The 17,788-nt window shown below is 49.3% G+C and overlaps 2 protein-coding genes across 2 annotated transcripts in view; both read right to left on the reverse strand.

Moving 5' to 3' along the window:
• Positions 1-5,906: 5,906 nt before the first annotated feature.
• Positions 5,907-10,614, reverse strand: HSPA8 (heat shock protein family A (Hsp70) member 8). The gene is made up of 9 exons (XM_079762666.1): positions 10,478-10,614; positions 9,451-9,660; positions 8,918-9,123; positions 8,534-8,686; positions 7,861-8,416; positions 7,431-7,633; positions 6,985-7,183; positions 6,601-6,833; positions 5,907-6,331 (listed from the first exon to the last, which is right to left on the reverse strand). Exons 2-9 carry the CDS (start codon positions 9,653-9,655, stop codon positions 6,146-6,148), a joined length of 1,941 nt encoding a protein of 646 aa, XP_079618792.1. The 5' UTR covers positions 9,656-9,660; positions 10,478-10,614; the 3' UTR covers positions 5,907-6,145.
• A 1,757-nt stretch (positions 10,615-12,371) lies between these two features.
• The window catches only part of CLMP (CXADR like cell adhesion molecule), a 100,825-nt gene continuing 95,408 nt past the window's right edge, over positions 12,372-17,788 (reverse strand). The window contains exons 6-7 of the mRNA XM_079762812.1: positions 17,381-17,522; positions 12,372-16,553 (exon numbers count right to left, since the gene is read on the reverse strand). Of these exons, the coding sequence (XP_079618938.1) occupies positions 16,271-16,553; positions 17,381-17,522 (425 nt within the window). The 3' untranslated portion in view covers positions 12,372-16,270. The remainder of the gene's footprint in view (positions 16,554-17,380; positions 17,523-17,788) is intronic.

Below are 17,788 nucleotides of genomic sequence, written 5' to 3' on the forward strand. Positions count from 1 at the left end.
TAACTAACTCTACTGTGGTCACCATTTCACAATATGTAAGCATATCAAATAAAAACTAAACTTATACAATATTATATGTCAATCAAGCTGAGATAAAGAAAACAACACAGCCATGATCACTCCATTCCTTGAGAGTAAGAATCTTATATCTCATCTCATATTCCTATTGTTCATCCTCCTCCATCTTCCCAATTACCACAGCAGGACATACTCATATCATTCCCATTCATGCTCTCTCTCTCTCTCTCTCTCTCTCTCTCTCTCTCTCTCTTTCTCCCTCTCTCTCTCTCTCTCTCTCTCTCTCTCTCTCTCTCTCTCTCTCTCTCTCTTTCTCCCTCCCTCCCTCTCTCTCTCCCTCCCCTCCCTCTCTTGGGGAAGTCAACTCTGCAGCCTCTTTCTTTTCTTAGCTTAAAAATATCTTCCCACTGAGCTTTATCTTTTTTCCCCTCCATGTTTCAAAGTCTGTATCCCCTCCACCCCCACACACTACGGGTTTGGGAATAAAAGGCAAACCCCCCAAGCAGGGCACTTGCTCAACTTAACTGGGAATGCCTGGAAGTGGAAGGTGAATATTTGGGGCTAACTTCCTTCCTCGGTGTTTGCTATCCTTCCAGTTAGGAAACTTGTGAAACAAACAAAAAGCACAAATCTTGGGTGTGGGGCAGGTAGAAGACAGTAAAAGGGGGATAAATGTGATGGAAGGAGACCTGACTAGGGGGTGAACACACAATACAAAACAGGAAGGGGCAAAATTAGGCTTACAGTTGTGAATACATACCCAAAACAGAGTTTATTCTTGTACTATTATAATTTTTTAACTAGAGGCCCAGTGCACAAAATTTGTGCACAGAGGGGGGCGTCCCCTCAGCCCAGCCTGCACCCTCTCCAACCTGGGACCTCTCGGGGGATGTCCGACTACCGGCAGTTGGACATCCCTCTCACAATCCTGGACCACTGGCTCCTAATCACTCACCTGCATGCCTGCCAGGTCGCCCCCAACTTCCCCCTCCCTGCTGGCCTGGTCGCTCCTAACTGCTCCCCCCCCCCACCAGCCTGTCACCCCTTACTGCCCCCCCTGCTGACCTGGTCACCCCCAGCTGCCCCCTCTGCCGACCTGGTCGCCCCTAACTGCCCTCCCCTGCCAGCCTAATTGCCCCCAACTGTCCCCCGCCGCCAGCCTAGTCACCCCTCACTACCCCCCTGCCAGCCTAATCACCCCCAACTACTCCCCCTGCCAGCCTGGTCACCCCCAACTGCACCCCCCCCCCCCGCCAGTTTAGTCACCCCTAACTGCCCCCACCCCTGCTGGCCTGGTCGCCTCTTACTGACCCCCCTGCCGGCCTGTTGGCCCCCAACTGCCCCCCTCTGCTGGCCTGGTCGCCCCACGCAGCCTGCTTGTTCAGTCGTTTGGTCATCCCTCACTAACCCCCCTGCCAACCTGGTCGTAGGCAGCCATCTTGTGAGGGCATGAGGGTTAATTTGCATATTACCTCTTTATTATATAGGATTACTGTATTATTTTCCATACAAACAACCATAAACTTACTTTTGTCCCACCTGTATACAGCTTACAGATGATGTACTATAAAGTGTACACCTGAAACCCATAATTTTATTAACTGTCACCCCATAAATTCAATAAAAATTTGGGAGAAAAAAATAAAAAGCACAAACCTTCGTAAAAAAAAAAACAAAAACCTGGCAACTTCCCCCATCTGCCCTGGTAGCAGTTTTATAAATAGCTACTGCCATCTAGTGGACTAAGGTGTCCTTACATCCACATACAAACTTCAAAGAAATGAAAATTGTCCCAAACTCCTATTTATGCCTCACCAGTCACTCCATTCTATCTTAACAAAATCCAAAACACCATTTTTTACTATGAAAGCTCAAGTCTTGGAACATTGTAGGTACTCAATAAATATTGAGAAAAGGATTGTTTGAAGGCATCATTTTAGTTCTTTACGTGACATTTTAAGTACATAAATATTACAGTAGTTAGTAGTAACTTTATTGTTGTAGCTTTAAAGATAAAAGTTATTTCCTGCTCTGGCCGGTGTGCTCAGTGGTTAGAGTTTCGACCCATGCACCAAAGGGTTGCAGGTTCGATCCTGGCCAGGTCAGGACTCCTGCAGGAGGCAACCAATCAATGTGTCTTTCTCGCCTCCTCTCTCTCTCTCTTCCTCCTCCTCCCTCCCTCCTTCCACTCTCTCTAAAAAGAAAAAGCAATGGAAAAATATCAAGTGAGGATTAACAACTTATTTCCTTAGTAGTTTAAAAGTGTAATGATTACTGTTGGGTAATCCAAGCTATGGTATGACAAATACATTTGAAAGTCAGCCATGTTATTGCTCAGTTCAGCTGAAACCAGCCTGTAACTGGACGTGGAGGTTGAGGGACACTCAAGTTTTGCTCCCTCTTCCCAACCCAGTAGTGGCCTGTGCAAATTTCAGAACCAGGCATCTAGGCCACACATTCCCTCTTACAACCACCTCCTTACAAGAATTCATGCAAAAGTAACTGTTCTTGCCGCCCTACATACTCATGCACACAGAGCTAGACTATCCAGCCGTTCTTCTCATGGAAGATTGTTAGAATCAAATAAAAGAAGTGGAAGCCATTTGCTAACACTAAACTGAATGGAAAATGGTAGATATTAGTGTTCCTATGGCCGCCTTCTCTGCATCTTCCTTTAAGCTTTCTCCAATAAACAACTTATATAATACGCTCTCCAGGGTCTTCCCACAATCATCAGGCTATCTTGTACACTGCAATGTCCCTTTGTTGGTTTTTTTTGTTGTTGTTTTTTTAAATATATTTTTATTGATTTTTTACAGAGAGGAAGGGAGGGAGACTGGAAACATTGATGAGAAACATCGATCAGCTGCCTCCTGCACACCTCCTACTGGAGATGTGCCCACAACCAAGGTACATGCCCTTGACCGGAATGGAACCTGGGACCTTTCAGTCCGCTCTATCTACTGAGCAAACCGGTTAGGGCTGTAATGTCACTTTGTAATTGTCCTCAATTCATCTTGTGTCTGTCAGTCTCTCCTGCTACCCTGTAGACATTTATGACTGGAACTGATCTTCACTAGCTTTGTGTCTACTCTCCCAAACAGGCTCAGCCCACCACAGAAGCCTGATTAAAAGAAAAACCAAGCAAAGTTGATCTGAATCACTTGGATCCTCAAAACCCAGTTGCTTAGACGTCTACTTGCAAAGGTAAATCTATCATTGTGAATCCCAAAGCACTGGAAAACGTGAAAGTAAACTCAGCCTGGCCAGTAGGTCACAGTTCAGGGCACATACCAACCCAGGTTGCGGGTTTGAGCCGCAGTAGGGAGTATGAAGGAGGCAGCCAATCTATGATTCTTAGCATTGACATTTCTCTCCTCTCCCTCTCCCTTCCTCTCTGAAATCAATAAAAACAAAAAGTGAACTCAAAATGAATATTGGGACCAAATTAAGTACATAATTGCATGTATGTACTTGACTTTTTTTCCCCAGTAAGCATGAAGCCCAAATAAAAATACAGGTTTTGGAGTAAAGTTCTGTACTGAGATGAGCTAGGCACTTTATAATTCACTACACTACTATGCAGAGACAAAAATGTTTGTTTTTAAACCTTAATCTTTAATTAAAAAGGGGTCAGGTCATAATGGATGAGGAAATGGCAACATGCTTTCTTATGAGCGCCACATCTCTGACCATACCGATCTCGGGTACTTTTTGGCTCTTCATATGAGCATTTTGAAAGAACGGAGCTACAACCAAGAAGTATTAATTCTTCATCAGCACAATAAGGCAACAGCTATTAACATAATTTCCCTAATATAGTCAAAGGCTAATCTTTTCATTTACATAATTATAGGCAAGTGTTAATTACCAAAGAACATATATAGCACAGAAACAAAGGTTTTTCAAACAAAGAAGTTTTAAAATTTTTTACAGAATGTCAATGCCTGAATCTCCTCCCCCTGGTGTAACTGAGGTTACTCTTCTCCGCAGCTGTGTACACACCTTCTTGTTCAGACTAAAAATACCGCAAATAGGTAATTTCCACCCTCCTCCCAAGCCCCAACTATTTTCTACTACAGGCCTACCAATGCGTTTTTCTCCCATCCACACGAAGGAAACTGCAATTTTCCTCTCCCATTTGTTTCACGAATGCAACTTAACTGCAGCTTTCATGAATGGCAAGCAGCCTCTTGGTTATGCTCACTGAACTAGGCCCATGGTCGGCAAACTGTGGCTTGCGAGCCACATGCGGCCTGGGCGAGTCTGTTTTGAAGTGGCATTTAAAAATTTGGCTCTCAAAAGAAATTTCAATCATTGTACTGTTGATATTTGGCTCTGTTGACTGAGTTTGCGGACCACTGAACTAGGCTAATGGTGAGAATTATGGTTATTGGGTTATGAAATCAGATTATAGCCTATGAAATACTTTCGTTTTACCCAAGAACCGTAATAGAGGAAGCAGATAGGTGGATTATTCTGTGCCCTTGTGACACCTAAAATTTTAAACTGACCACCAGAGTGGGCACCACCAGGCCATGAACAGATTTTAGCATCTCCTTGGTTCAGGCTTGAGGAAATGGAGGTCCATCAAGACAGTGATTCACAAAAAAACTTTGCTAACATACAACCCAGTGAATAAAGAACCTTTGCTCCTAAGCAGGATTGTCCACTGTAGTTACAAATTGGGTTCCCCCTCTCAGCCTATGAACTTTGAGGGTTAGGCTGACTGATCAAAACCTATTCGCTGCTCAACATTTTTCCAAATCTGTTTGATCCAAAGGTGAGAAGACCCTCACCACAGCCAACTCAGCCCTTGACTAAGAAATACCAGTAAAACCTGCCCTGAGCAGGGTTTCTGGTGGGAGAACCCATTTTACTCCACAGGTTCAGAATTACGTTGCACTGCCCTTTAGGCACAAATGGCCATGTCTCTGCTCAAACTGGCTATCCTCAAAACGTCTTAATTACCTGGGGCAGTGAACACACACATGCAGGTGGTGTACCATAGAATACCACCTGATCCTATGTTTAAGTTTTATTAGCCATTTGTCACTCCAAGAAATTCAACAAAATGGGAAAACCTTCAGGAATTGTTCAGGGATTCAATTTTATTCAAACTTTGACATGAATTCACTTTTTAGCACTTTCTTTCCAAGAACTTAATCCTGAAAGGAATTACTGTATCCGAAGTTCAACATTTTAGTGTTGATAGCACCATATACTAAATTATGAGCCCAAACTCAAAAGTTCTCCCATTTCCTTTCATTTAAACCTTCCTTAGTAATTTAACTTGAGTAATCTATCCTTATACTGTATGTAAATACTTAGGCCAGAAGGAAATCCCACCCTAGAAAGTGAGTGCTGCCTTTATGAAACACTAGAGGCCCAGTGCATGATTTAATCATGCACATGTAGGCTGTCTGTCCGCTGGTCGGGACCTGGTGTGGCCGGCAGCTCCTAAGTCCCTGGGGCCCTAGGGCGAGGCGGGGCGGGGACATGGTCCTCCTGCGGCCGGAGCCCAGGCAGGGGTCTTGCCTTCGCCTCCCGCCCAGGAAGGCTGGGGCCGCCTCCTCTGCCTTTGTGGAAACCCGCGTCCTCTGCGGACACCGGGACACCGCCACGTGCTCCTGCTGCCCAACTGCCGCCAGACTCCTCCCCCGGGAGCCGCGCCGCCCACCCGCGCAGCCTCCAAACCTCCAAATGCCCGGCTCGCTGCCCCAGAGGCCCGTCTGTGCTGCAACGCGAGCTCAGCGTCCTGCCGGCCCAATCACCACCACAGCCACCCCAAGTCCTGCCCCCTGTGTCTCCCGCTGGCCCAATCGTGGGCGTAGCGGGGTGATGGTGATTTACATACCTTTTTATTATGTAGGATAAGAGCCAGGCAATTGTTATGTTGCCAATTTTAAATAGTTTTATTTAAGACATCGCATTTTCCACTTTACAATACAGTTATAAAGTGCATTATATTTCCTTTCCCTGTGCACAGTCCGTATTCAAGTATCAAGAATGCCCAGTTATTTACTATACAGCAGCTCAACTTTTAAAACTGCCATGGAATTTGCTACAAATTTGGGTCCTTCAATGTTTTGTGTGGAACAATGCTAGATCTATGCTCAAGGCTGGCTTAGTCAACCTCTTCAATGGTGGGCCCAGAGGAGGCACCGCCAGATGGAGGCGCTCCGCCCCCAGGGAAGCCCCCAGGCATTCCTCCTGGCATGCCCCCTGCGCTCTGGTACAGCTTGGTAATGATGGGGTTGCAGACCTTTTCCAACTCTTTCTGCTGGTGTTCAAATTCTTCCTTTTCTGCAGTCTGGGAAAAGGATAACAAGATATTTTACCATCAAAACTTAAGGAACCTTTATGCACCTAATGCAATCTGATAAGGTACTAGACACAGAAGCCTGCCATCAGTCAAGCCTACAGATGAAATCTCAGGCCACTCAGACATCCAAGGAAGGAAGCTAGTTGCCAACACAACTGAATTCTGGTGGAAACCGCGAATGTTTGGACCATTCATCATTGTGACCTCTGCACTTACTGAGCTCTAGGCCCACACCTCTATTTTAAAAGACTACATACCTGGTTCTTATCCAGCCAGTTAATGATCTCATTGCACTTGTCAAGAATTTTCTGTTTGTCCTCATCATTGATCTTGCCTTGAAGTTTTTCATCTTCAACAGTTGCTTTCATGTTGAATGCATAGGATTCAAGTGAATTCTTAGAAGACACCTTGTCCCGCTGCTTCTCATCTTCAGCTTTGTACTTCTCAGCTTCTTGGACCATGCGCTCAATGTCTTCCTTGCTCAGACGACCTATGGCATTTAGACATGGTCTATGTTTGAAAACTATAATCTACAATCCCCATCTTGGCTAAATGGAACACTGCCTACTTAAGACCCAAAGCATGTCCCTAACATTAAACTTTAAGTCCAGGTGGCTTTGACACGCTCAACATTAACTTACCCTTGTCGTTAGTGATGGTAATCTTGTTCTCTTTTCCTGTACTCTTATCCACAGCGGAGACATTGAGGATGCCATTGGCATCAATATCAAAAGTGACTTCAATCTGAGGAACACCACGAGGTGCAGGAGGTATGCCTGTGAGTTCAAACTTGCCAAGCAGGTTGTTGTCCTTGGTCATGGCACGCTCACCTTCATAAACCTTGGTAGAAAATAGAAATTACTAGAAAATTACAAATTTTCTATGCTATTTCCAAGTGTAATAACTTCAATTAGGGAAGACTGGCCCGCTCAGACATCCAAGGAAGGAATTGGCCAACACAAGAATTCTGGTGGAAACTACGAATGGTTTTGGAATCCATCATCACAGCGGGCCTAGTCCCCCCACCACCCCGCTTTGTATATAGGGCCTTCCAATACACGTCAGGCCAGGTCAGAGGGAAACACACCTGGATGAGCACGCCTGGCTGGTTGTCGGAGTAGGTGGTGAACGTCTGAGTCTGCTTGGTGGGGATGGTGGTGTTGCGCTTGATCAGGACCGTCATGACGCCGCCAGCCGTCTCAATGCCGAGGGAAAGAGGTGTGACATCCAGCAGCAGCAGATCTTGGACATTTTCAGATTTGTCTCCAGAGAGAATGGCTGCCTGGACAGCTAGATTAAAAAGTAGTTAAGAGTTTTACAAAAGTGCTGCACAACTCATTTATTTCCCCATTAACTAATATCTCAATCGCTCAGACATCCAAGGAAGTTAGGCTATCATTAGCGAAGCTTTTAGTGGAAACTACGAATGTTTAAGAATCCTTCATCACAGCGAGTCAGTTTGAGCCTCTCCAAAGAGGCTATTTATTACAACTGTTCAACTAGGATAGTTGGATTACCTGCACCATAAGCAACAGCCTCATCAGGGTTGATGCTCTTATTCAACTCTTTGCCATTGAAGAAGTCCTGGAGGAGTTTCTGAATCTTGGGGATACGAGTTGAGCCACCCACCAGGACAATATCATGGATCTGGGACTTGTCAAGCTTGGCATCCCGAAGGGCTTTCTCTACAGGGTCCAGGGTGCCACGGAAAAGGTCAGCATTCAATTCTTCAAATCGAGCACGTGTGATAGAGGTATAGAAGTCGATTCCTTCATAGAGCGAATCAATCTCAATACTGGCCTGGGTGCTGGAAGAGAGAGTACGCTTAGCACGTTCACAAGCAGTACGAAGGCGACGGACAGCCCTCTTGTTCTCACTGATATCCTTCTTATGCTTGCGTTTGAACTCTGCAATGAAATGGTTGACCATTCGGTTGTCGAAGTCTTCTCCACCTAAGTGGGTGTCCCCAGCTGTAGATTTGACCTCAAAGATTCCATCTTCAATTGTGAGGATTGACACATCGAAAGTGCCACCTCCCAAGTCAAAGATCAGCACGTTTCTTTCAGCTCCAACCTGCCATTAGAATGAAGACTTATTACTTGTTATCTATATTTCTGATGCCTCTCAACTTTTTACTAAGGCTCAAACTTAATCTTAAAGTAATGCAAATATGCAGCAAATGGTACACACCTTTTTGTCTAAACCGTAAGCAATAGCAGCGGCAGTTGGCTCATTGATGATTCTAAGTACATTGAGACCAGCAATAGTTCCAGCATCTTTGGTGGCCTGACGCTGAGAGTCATTGAAGTAAGCAGGTACTGTGACAACAGCATTGGTAACAGTCTGAGAACAGGAAAAAATAAAGGACACTGTAGTTCAGTCCTATGATCACCTACTCAGGCATGCACACAAAATAGGGCAAATTACAGAAGACATTTCAGTGAACATAAATAGACCAGTTTCTGACAACTTGTCTGTGTACTCTTGGTCAGTCAAAACTCAAGTCATCCACCCAGAGCACCCAAGTATCTAGTGTTCCAATCTCCAGCTATGCCTTCACATTGCACTACTCACCTTCCCAAGGTAGGCTTCTGCGATTTCCTTCATCTTTGTCAAAACCATGGATGACACCTCTTCTGGATAAAAGCTTTTTGTCTCTCCCTTGTATTCCACTTGGACCTTGGGCCTGCCAGCATCATTCACCACCATGAAAGGCCAATGCTTCATGTCAGACTGGACAACAGCATCATCAAATCTACGTCCAATCAAGCGCTTGGCATCTGCAAAAAGGTTTGAAATCCAAATCAACCTCTTTATATTTTCCCAAACATCCTAGGCTCTCAATTACTCAAATACTGATGCCTAGTAACCCACATTCATAATAAATTATTTCAACTTCTGTATGGCCAAAAAATTCCGTAAGTTTTCCCGAGATGCTGATACTTCAAAATTTTAGCCTAAACAGTTATGAAGAACTGCTGCTCACATCTATTGCATTTAAGCTTTTTAAATGGTTCTTCCAATTCTTAAGGCTTTCCGGCCCCCACAATAGGTGTCCCAGCCTAGCTTAATTCATGCCATGCTTTTATTTAATATTAGAGACTTACCAAAGACCGTGTTGGTAGGATTCATTGCTACTTGATTCTTTGCAGCATCACCGATTAATCGCTCAGTGTCAGTAAAGGCAACATAACTCGGGGTGGTTCGGTTTCCCTGATCGTTGGCAATTATTTCCACTTTTCCATGCTGGAATACACCCACACAAGAGTAGGTGGTGCCAAGATCAATGCCAACTGCAGGTCCCTTAGACATGGTTGCTGGAAAAAAGTTTAAGCGTTTAGAAATGCTTCCTTTGTTAAATGGAAAGTCAGGCTATTAAGTATGACTACTTGAAATGTATTTTTATTTGAGTTAAGTGGAATACAATCAATTTCGAGAATCATTGATCAGCTCGCCTCACACTGGGGCTCGAACCCACAACCAAGAGCACGTGGCCTGACCGGGATCCAATGGTGACCTGGTTCATAGGTCGGGTGAGCCCGGCACAGGTACGACCCCTTAGCGTTGCCAGCGGTGACCTCACGGAAGGGTTACCCAAGCCACTGCAGTCCAGGGGGCCTGTGCCCGCCCCGGCTGAAGAAAGCACCGGCCGGGAAGGTCTGCGACATTGGCGACCACGTGGTCTCCAGCCCGATCCGGTCTCTGGATTCCCCCTTCACCGCTTCCCCGCCACGCAGCCCTGAAGGTGCTCCCCGAGGCCCCCTCCCGCGCCTTGGGCGCACGCCAGCAATGGCCGCCGGTGAACCTGCCCAACCAGGCGGCCGGGGGACGCAGCGGCGGCTGGAAGGCGCTCCACTTCCGCGCCCGAAGGCGCCCGCGGCCCCGGCCCCTCCCTTCCCCTCTCCTGCGCGCGGGCGGGTCGTCGTCGCCCGCTTCCCCGGGCTGCGCGCCCCGCGCCCGCTCCTCCACCCGGGCCCGCGCCCCGCTCCCGCCCGCTGGGAACCAAGCTCCCCGGCCCGGCGGAAGGCTCGCGCAGGCGGCCCGCGGGGCACGCAGAACCCTCGCGGCCGCCGCACACCCGGCTCCTCGCTTCTCGGACGAGCTCCCGAAGGGCGTGAGGCCCCGAGGCCTTACCTGGCGTGCGCGTTTGGCTGGCACAGACCGACTAGCGCTGGTGTCCCCGCGTTCAATGAGGCCGGGGCCCGCCGCCACCCAGCCTCTTATACCCTCCCTCAGAACCTTCCAGAAGGGGCCCGCCCTGCCCGCTGCCCATCAAGGCTGCTCGACCAATGGGCGCGCGACAGCCCCTGCGAGCCCCAATGAGGACGCTGGCTCCGCCCTGGGCCTCGCCCCTCCGCCCCGCCTCGCGATGACGCGCTCGCCGCAGCGTTCTGGAACTTTCATTCTCGCCCCCGCGCTCCGAACGGCCCCGGGGAGAGGGCGGGGGAGACAGGGAGGGGGCCAAAGCCCGCGCGCGGGAGCCCTGCGTCACCCGGGAAGGGCGTCCGCTTCTGCGCGTGCGCCCCAGAGCGCGGGCGGGTGGGGGGGCGGGCGCACCTGGGGCCGACCAATGGCGGCCGCGCTGGCCGCGCCCTGGAGCGGCCCCGGGAGGAGCGCGGGACTCGGAGGCGCCGGAAGAGGAGACGGAAGTGGGGCCAGGACAAAATGGCTGCGGCCTTCCCCTCCCCCACAGCCTGCCCCCTCCCCCAGGGCCCTCTCTGGTGCGCGAACCCCAGACCTCCCAGGGTCCCCGACCTAGCTTCGCAATGGCCTGCCGTCGGGCGAGGCTGGCCGCAAGGCGCGGGGCGCCGGTGCCGGCCCCTGGGCGCTGCTAGGGTGACTTCTCCAGGGCCACCCAGGCCTGCGGTTTGGGGCGCCGCCAGGCCGCCGCCTGCGCGGTGGGGCCCGGCTAGCCAGGGGCCCGAGGCCCGCAGCCCCCACCGCAGAGGTTTGAGGGGCCTCGCGGGTCGGACCGCCGCCCGCCCAGGCCGGATCCTGGTCGGGACCCCACGAGCCCGCACCCCGCCCCCACCGGGAACATTCGGCTGCCGGGCCCAGCCCCTCCCCTGGCCCAGGCCCTGCGCTTCGGGGCGGGTGGGGGGGGGCGGGTAGGAAACGGGGAGGCAGCGAGCCTCCGTGGGGGGGGGGGGGGGGGCCTTGGAGCCGCTCCGTGAGCGAGTGGGGCGGCCCCTCCCGCCGGGCCGGTCCCCACCTGAGCGGCCGGCCCGGGAAGCCGGGAGCGGACCCCGGTCTCCCGTTTGCCTTCGGGCCGAGCGCTGGCCGCGTCCCACGAGGCAGAGCCTGGACGGCGCCGCCGCGCCAGAGGTCCAGCTCGCACGGTGTCTCGACCAGACGGTGCTCTCGTTTGTAGCCGTTTTCTCAGGCCGCTTCCTGGGAGCCCCGTTACCCCCTGCGCTGGGGAGAGGGGCTGGGGGTCCTGTGGGGTGCACGGCGGCGGGCGGGGTCGTCCCAGGGCGGCCCCGGAGGAGGGGGCTGTGCGGGCTCCTCTCCGCTCCCCACCGTCCACTAAGCCTCACCTCCGAACCGCACCCCCTGTTTTTCACTTTTTAACCAACCTCTGTCCTCCCGACACCATCTCAGCCATCGAGCCCGCGGCCGGGACGTGCCGCCCAATCGCCGCCGAAGGGAGCGGCGCAGACAAGGCCCCCCCAGACCCGCTCTGGGCCGGGCTGTGTGCTCTGCCAGGCCCCGGGGATCCCGCACCCACACACCTGAGGTTCTGGGTCTGCCTAACGCCGCCTCCGCCTCCAGGCAGTGTCCCCGCCATTCGGGGTCTAACGGGAGGGGGGCCGTGGGGAGCCCCCGGGTTCCGGCTGCGGAAGGGTGAGGACTAACGTTTTCCACGTGCTGGGCCTGGGTCACCTCCTCTAATTCTGTGACTTTTTTCCAGGTTTATTGGGACCCCTCAGCGCCTGCCTTTCTGTCGGTGCTTTACCTGGCACACAGTACTTGCCTAGTAAATATTGTTATTTTGATAAAGCCCTGAAGGGCGGGAACCCGAGCCTGAGCCCTGTGGTCACCTGGTGTCTCCAGAACCACTTGGCATCCTGCCTTGTGAGAAAAGGGTTGTTGGCATGTTTGTGACCGAAATCAGTAAAGAACAGACATTAAGTCTGAGTTCTGTTCTTCATTTGGCAGAAAGCTAATAAATTCCCAGTGTAGGTATGAGCTTCAGTCTCCTACAGTATCACCTTTAGTTATTTATTTTTTAATTGCAGATACAGATCCATCTGTAATAAATATTTGTTTTTGTGATCACAGTCCCGATTACAAGGCAACTTAGAAGTTAAGATTGAAGTATAAACGGCTTAACAGAAATGAGGCAAAATTAGTGTGTTTTTGCAACAGCGATTCTGCAATTGTGTTTATACAGTCTAATAACAAAGGCATCAACTTCATTATTTTTCAATTTTAAGTTCAGTTTATATATTTTATTGAAATGGTTATTCTCTAAACATTCACATCATTCTGTCTGTATCTTCTTTGGGACATTTTTTTCTTCTAACGTTTAGTGATTGTATCCTTTGTTTGTTTCATATTCAAGCATCAAATTTATCTGACTTGCAAAATTAATGGAATGTGGTTTGAAAACAGTAACTGTTCAAACTTTATCTTAAGCCCGGAACCTGTTATATCTGAACTCAAAAGCTTGACTCAGAGGGAGTGCACTGTCATTACTAAGACCTCATCACCTTCTCTCTCGGAATCTCCAAGCCCTAGAATTTCTCAGATTTTAGGTAATTATCAGTTTTGTGACTTCTTTTGTAGATTTCCAGTGTGAGTTGATTTCCAAAAGAATCTGGATTGTTTGACTGGTATTTATTCTTCTGATAGCTACCGGTTCAAATAACCTAAACGTCCTTTTCATGCAAAGAGGCCTACATCCTACTTCCCCAGGCACGCCCCGGTTCGAAGGAGGAAACAATGATCAGCGCAGAATTGCTAGTGATGCAGTGTCCACAGGCCCTTGTTGGGCTCAGCTTCTCTGGGAAAGAGAATTCCCAATATTATCCAGCAGAAAGGATAAGTTGCTGGATACCACTACAAGAGGAATGAAAAAGTAAAGTGAGGGACTTTTTATCTTACAATGAGGCAGTGTTAGTACAAGAAACATTCCAAATTTGCTAGCCCTTTTAAGTTAAACTAACATCAGCCATTCTTTATACTACTTCCTCAAGGCCTCTTACTTCTCCACTTCAAAGAGTAAGAAACTCAGATGAAAACTTGCACCCAAGATAAACCCCTATTTCTTTCTTTCTTTCTTTTTTTTTTTTTTTTGGTTAATCCTCACATGAGAATATTTTTTTCGGTTGATTTTTAGAGAGGATGGGGAGAGAGAGAAAGAAATGTCGATGTGTCACGTTGATTGGTTGCCATGCCTGGGGCTGGTGATGGAACCTGCAGTCCAGGCATGTGCCCTTGACCAGGAATCAAACCTGTCACCCTTTGGTGTGCAGGCCGATGCTCTAACCACTCAGAAACCCCTATTTTTTTTTTAATTTACTTATTTTTTAATCCTTACCAGAGGATATTTTTCCATTGATGTTTAGAGAGTGGAAGGAAGGGGTAGAGGCGGAAAGAGGGAAACATTGATGTGAAAGAGACACATCAATTGGTTGCCTCCTGCACACACTCCAGCTGGGGCTGCGGATGGAGCCTGCAACTGAGATACGTGCCCTTGACCGGAATCAAATCTAGGACCCTTCAGTCTTTGGGCCAACGCTCTAACTGAGCCAAACCGGTTAGGGCCCAAGGATATTCTTTCCATTGATTTTTAGAGTGAAAGGGAAGGAGGAGGGGGAGAGAGAGAAACATTGATGTGAGAGAGACACATTGATTGGTTGCCTCCTGCATGCGCTCCAACCAGGGTTGGGGATTGAACTTGCAACCGAGGTATGTGCCCTTGACCAGGAACTGAACCGTCAATCCTTAGATCCACGGGCTGATGCTCTAACCATTGAGCTACTGGCCAGGGCCAAAACCCTATTTCCTTTTTTAAAAAAATATATTTTTATTGGTTTCAGGGAGGAAGGGAGAGGGAGAGAGAGATAGAAACATCAAGATGAGAGAGAATCATTGATCAGCTGCCACACTGGGGATCAGGCCCACAACCTGGGCATGTGCCCTGACCGGGAATCGAACCATGACCTCCTGGTTCATAGGTCGACACTCAACAACTGAGCCCTGCCGGCAGGGCTAACCCCCTATTTCTTTAAAGGGCTTTAGAAGGAATGCATTTGCACTATGTGAGGACACTGTTGTAAGAATTAAATGTAGAAAAGAAAAAAACAGAGAAACGGGGCACAATTCCGGGCAGCCTTTCCCTCTCAGTACCTGATTTAGAAGCAATGCTTTCATCACCATCTTCAGCATTGCCTTTTCTTTTCAATAGCCTCTGCTGCCCTTTCAATAATAAATCTTTTGCTTTGCTAGTGATCTGTTGGCATTTGCACTAGGGTCCTCGAAGGGCTATTTCAGGTTTTGAATTCTTGCACAGGATGAATTTGAGTAGTAGGCTAGTCAAAACTATTAAAAGGGCAAGTTATTTTATTGGAGGCTGCTGTTTGGTTTTGTTGTTTGTTTTTAGTTTTTCAGACCTTTCTTCTCCCATGGATCAGCTCTTCTGAGAGCTATCCTGGTGAATCATTTCTGCTCATTCTTTCCAAGATGCCGACAGAGTGTTAACAGGCATTAACCCCCACCTCTCCTGCCGCTCACTAGAGATCCTTACCATCTCTTCCTCAAATTGATTCCATTTCCTTGTAGCCCAGAGCTAGACTTAGAGGCTAAGCTGGTAAAACACTGGACTTTGCTCTGTCCCAACTTCTCAGGCAGGAATGACTTTGACATAAGGAAGTTTAGAATTGGTGCAATTCTAAACCTTATGCCATTCTGTGGCATTAAAAAAATTGACCTAATCTCCCCCTCTAACCCAGTCAGTCTTGAAATTCTGGTTTTGTGTGTTCTCAGAAAGACTATACTGGCACATCAAATGGTCTTTCAGCATCTCTAAAAGATCTCTTTTTCGCTGTAAGACTTCTTTCTAAGGACCTTGTTAAATGACACATAGTGAATGCTTTCTTTTTCCAGAGAGATCCAGCAGGGAAGTATTGGAGACATCTGATTTGAGGGAAAACCCACAATTGTTCCAGCATACATTTCTGATATTGTCAGTGACCCTCTGAACATCAAGATGAAAGGTTTTTCATAGTCCCTTGTCACACATTCTGGACTCCTTTTTTAGTGCTCTCATGGTCCAATAGGAGTAGAAGAAAATTAGTGCTGGATAGAGTGGGAGAAACTCAATTGTTCTCCATCTCCCATTATTTCAGTTCCTCTTGAAATTCATATCCAAACCTTATGTAACTGAGATCAAGACAAAGTAGAAGAGCCCTTTCCTGTTTTGGAGTTTCTCAGAAGCGGCAGTCCCGGTCCCGGCGCAGAGAGGTGTAGTATAAGGCTGTGGGTTCTGCTTGACTGGATCATCACAGTAATTCAGTGGGTTTGCAGAAAGGCATAGAGAATTTATGAACAACACCTCATTTCTTCTCGACAATCGTGAATTGAAGTATTGATACAAACATCTCCGTGAGAAGTTTCACGTGGGTTCCCTCCCCCTTTCCCAGCCTTTCCACAGGGCTGGTCAGCAGATGCCCAGACCTAGACCCGCTTCCCCGACTCCTGTCCGAAGCCCTGGGACACGGCCAGCTGACTTCCCTTCCCTGGTTTGGCGTCCGGAGAGGAGAATGCGCACTGGAACCTGCTCCGTGCCGTGCTCCCCGCCACAGCAGTGACCTCTCCTAGGAATCGCATCGAGGGGGGTGTGGCTGGTGGCTGAACTACAGTGACTAGAAAAGTCCTAAGGGCCCGACTCCCGGGAAAGCCTGGGCGTGGGAGCCCAGGGACTTAGACCGTTTGGAGGGGCCGGCTCGGGCTGGGGAGCCGGCCGGCTGTGCTTCCTGCCTTGGCCGGGGGAGCGTGGTGCACTCTCTTCGGTTCGGAGCCTCTGGCCTCTGGGCCCACTAGTCTGTAAGTGCGGGGGGCCGCTTCCGGGGACAGTGTCCGCTGGCTGCGGGGGGCGCTGTTGGCGGTGGAGCGCGTGCAGGAAGAGCCGGAGCGGGAGCTCTGGGAGCCAGAAGAAGAGGAACTCGGTTTCACCAGGCGGGCTTTCGGGGCCTCGGCATCCTCTCTGAAGAGAGAACAGAGGAAAATGTCATCCTGGAAAGACCGTGGTCCTTTCCACTGCGGTCGCTTCCTCCTGAAGTTTCCCGATAAACCCCCCAAGCTGCAAACCTCAGGTAATGCCAGCCGAAGGCAGCCGCTTGGGGAACAGGGCCGCCCGCTCTCTGAGGCTCGGGGCATGGCTTGGGCAAACGCACCCTTTGTTAGCTCAGAGGTCAGCTCTCACTCTGGGAGAACATGCCGGGCCATCGAGATGCTCTAGAAGACTACACGCCCCTTGAGTTGGGGTTTGTCTGTGGAAACCCTTTTGTGGCCCGTGGGTCTGCCCGCTCTCAGCAGAAGGGAATCAGAAGTAATGTGGAGCCCTGACTGGTGTGGCTCAGTGGATAGAGCGTTGGCCTGTGGACGGAAGGGTCCCAGGTTCGATTCCGGTCAAGGGCATGTACCTTGGTTGCGGGCACATCCCCAGTGGGGGGTGTGCAGGAGGCAGCTGATCGATGTTTCTCTCTCATCGATGTTTCTAACTCTCTATCCCTCTCCCTTCCTCTCTGTAAAAAATCAATAAAATATATATTTTTTTAAAAAAAGAAGTATTGTATATTTTTTTAAAAAAAGAAGTATTGTGGAGTTGATCGCTTGCATCTCTGAGGAGGAGAGGCAGTTTCACTATAAAGTCAAGGCGAGCCAGACCTTCTGTCCTAGGCTGGACCTCCTTGCCTACCAGAATCACCCTTCACACGGATCCCTGGGAGAGGAAATGGGCATTTATGTTGTGGTGGCTGTGGAACTGGCCGAAGGAAGCCTCGGGGAAGAGGAGAGGTTGGGGAGACTGACCGGATTTCATTAGGCCTCTCTTCCTCCTCGTATCTCTTTTTGTCTTTCCTCCGGACTAGCAGCCACACCAAGAGGAGGATCAACAGGACCCCGGCCACCATGCCGGTCACTGCTCCCGCCACCGTGCCGATGCTCTGCACATCTGTTTTCTCAGAAACGAAAGCAGAAGCGAAATGAAACACAGACAAGGAGATGCATGAACTTAGAAGACCTGAGCCCTGACGGATGAGCATTCCCAGAGCTTTACCTTCCTGAGTTCCCGCTTACCCCTAGGGGTCTGACTACCCCGCTCAATGGTGGAGGTAGTAGAATATGCCACCCCAAAATATGCCTCTTTAACTTTAAGATTATTTTAAGCTGATTATTTTTGAGAAACTGCAGACACAGGAAAAGCTCTAAAAACGGAAG

The sequence above is a fragment of the Cnephaeus nilssonii genome (assembly GCF_951640355.1).
Source record: "Cnephaeus nilssonii genome assembly, chromosome: 22".
Lineage (NCBI taxonomy): Eukaryota > Metazoa > Chordata > Mammalia > Chiroptera > Vespertilionidae > Cnephaeus > Cnephaeus nilssonii.

What these genes read in the sequence shown, in the direction of transcription:
- HSPA8 (XM_079762666.1), bottom strand. Translation starts at nt 9,655, where the DNA reads ATGTCTAAGGGACCTGCAGTTGGCATTGATCTTGGCACCACCTACTCT. An exon ending in GGCTGTTGCTTATGGTGCAG is followed by an intron (nt 7,634 to 7,860) that starts GTAATCCAACTA and finishes TTTTTAATCTAG; the next exon opens with CTGTCCAGGCAGCCATTCTC. An exon ending in AGCCAGGCGTGCTCATCCAG is followed by an intron (nt 7,184 to 7,430) that starts GTGTGTTTCCCT and finishes TTTTCTACCAAG; the next exon opens with GTTTATGAAGGTGAGCGTGC.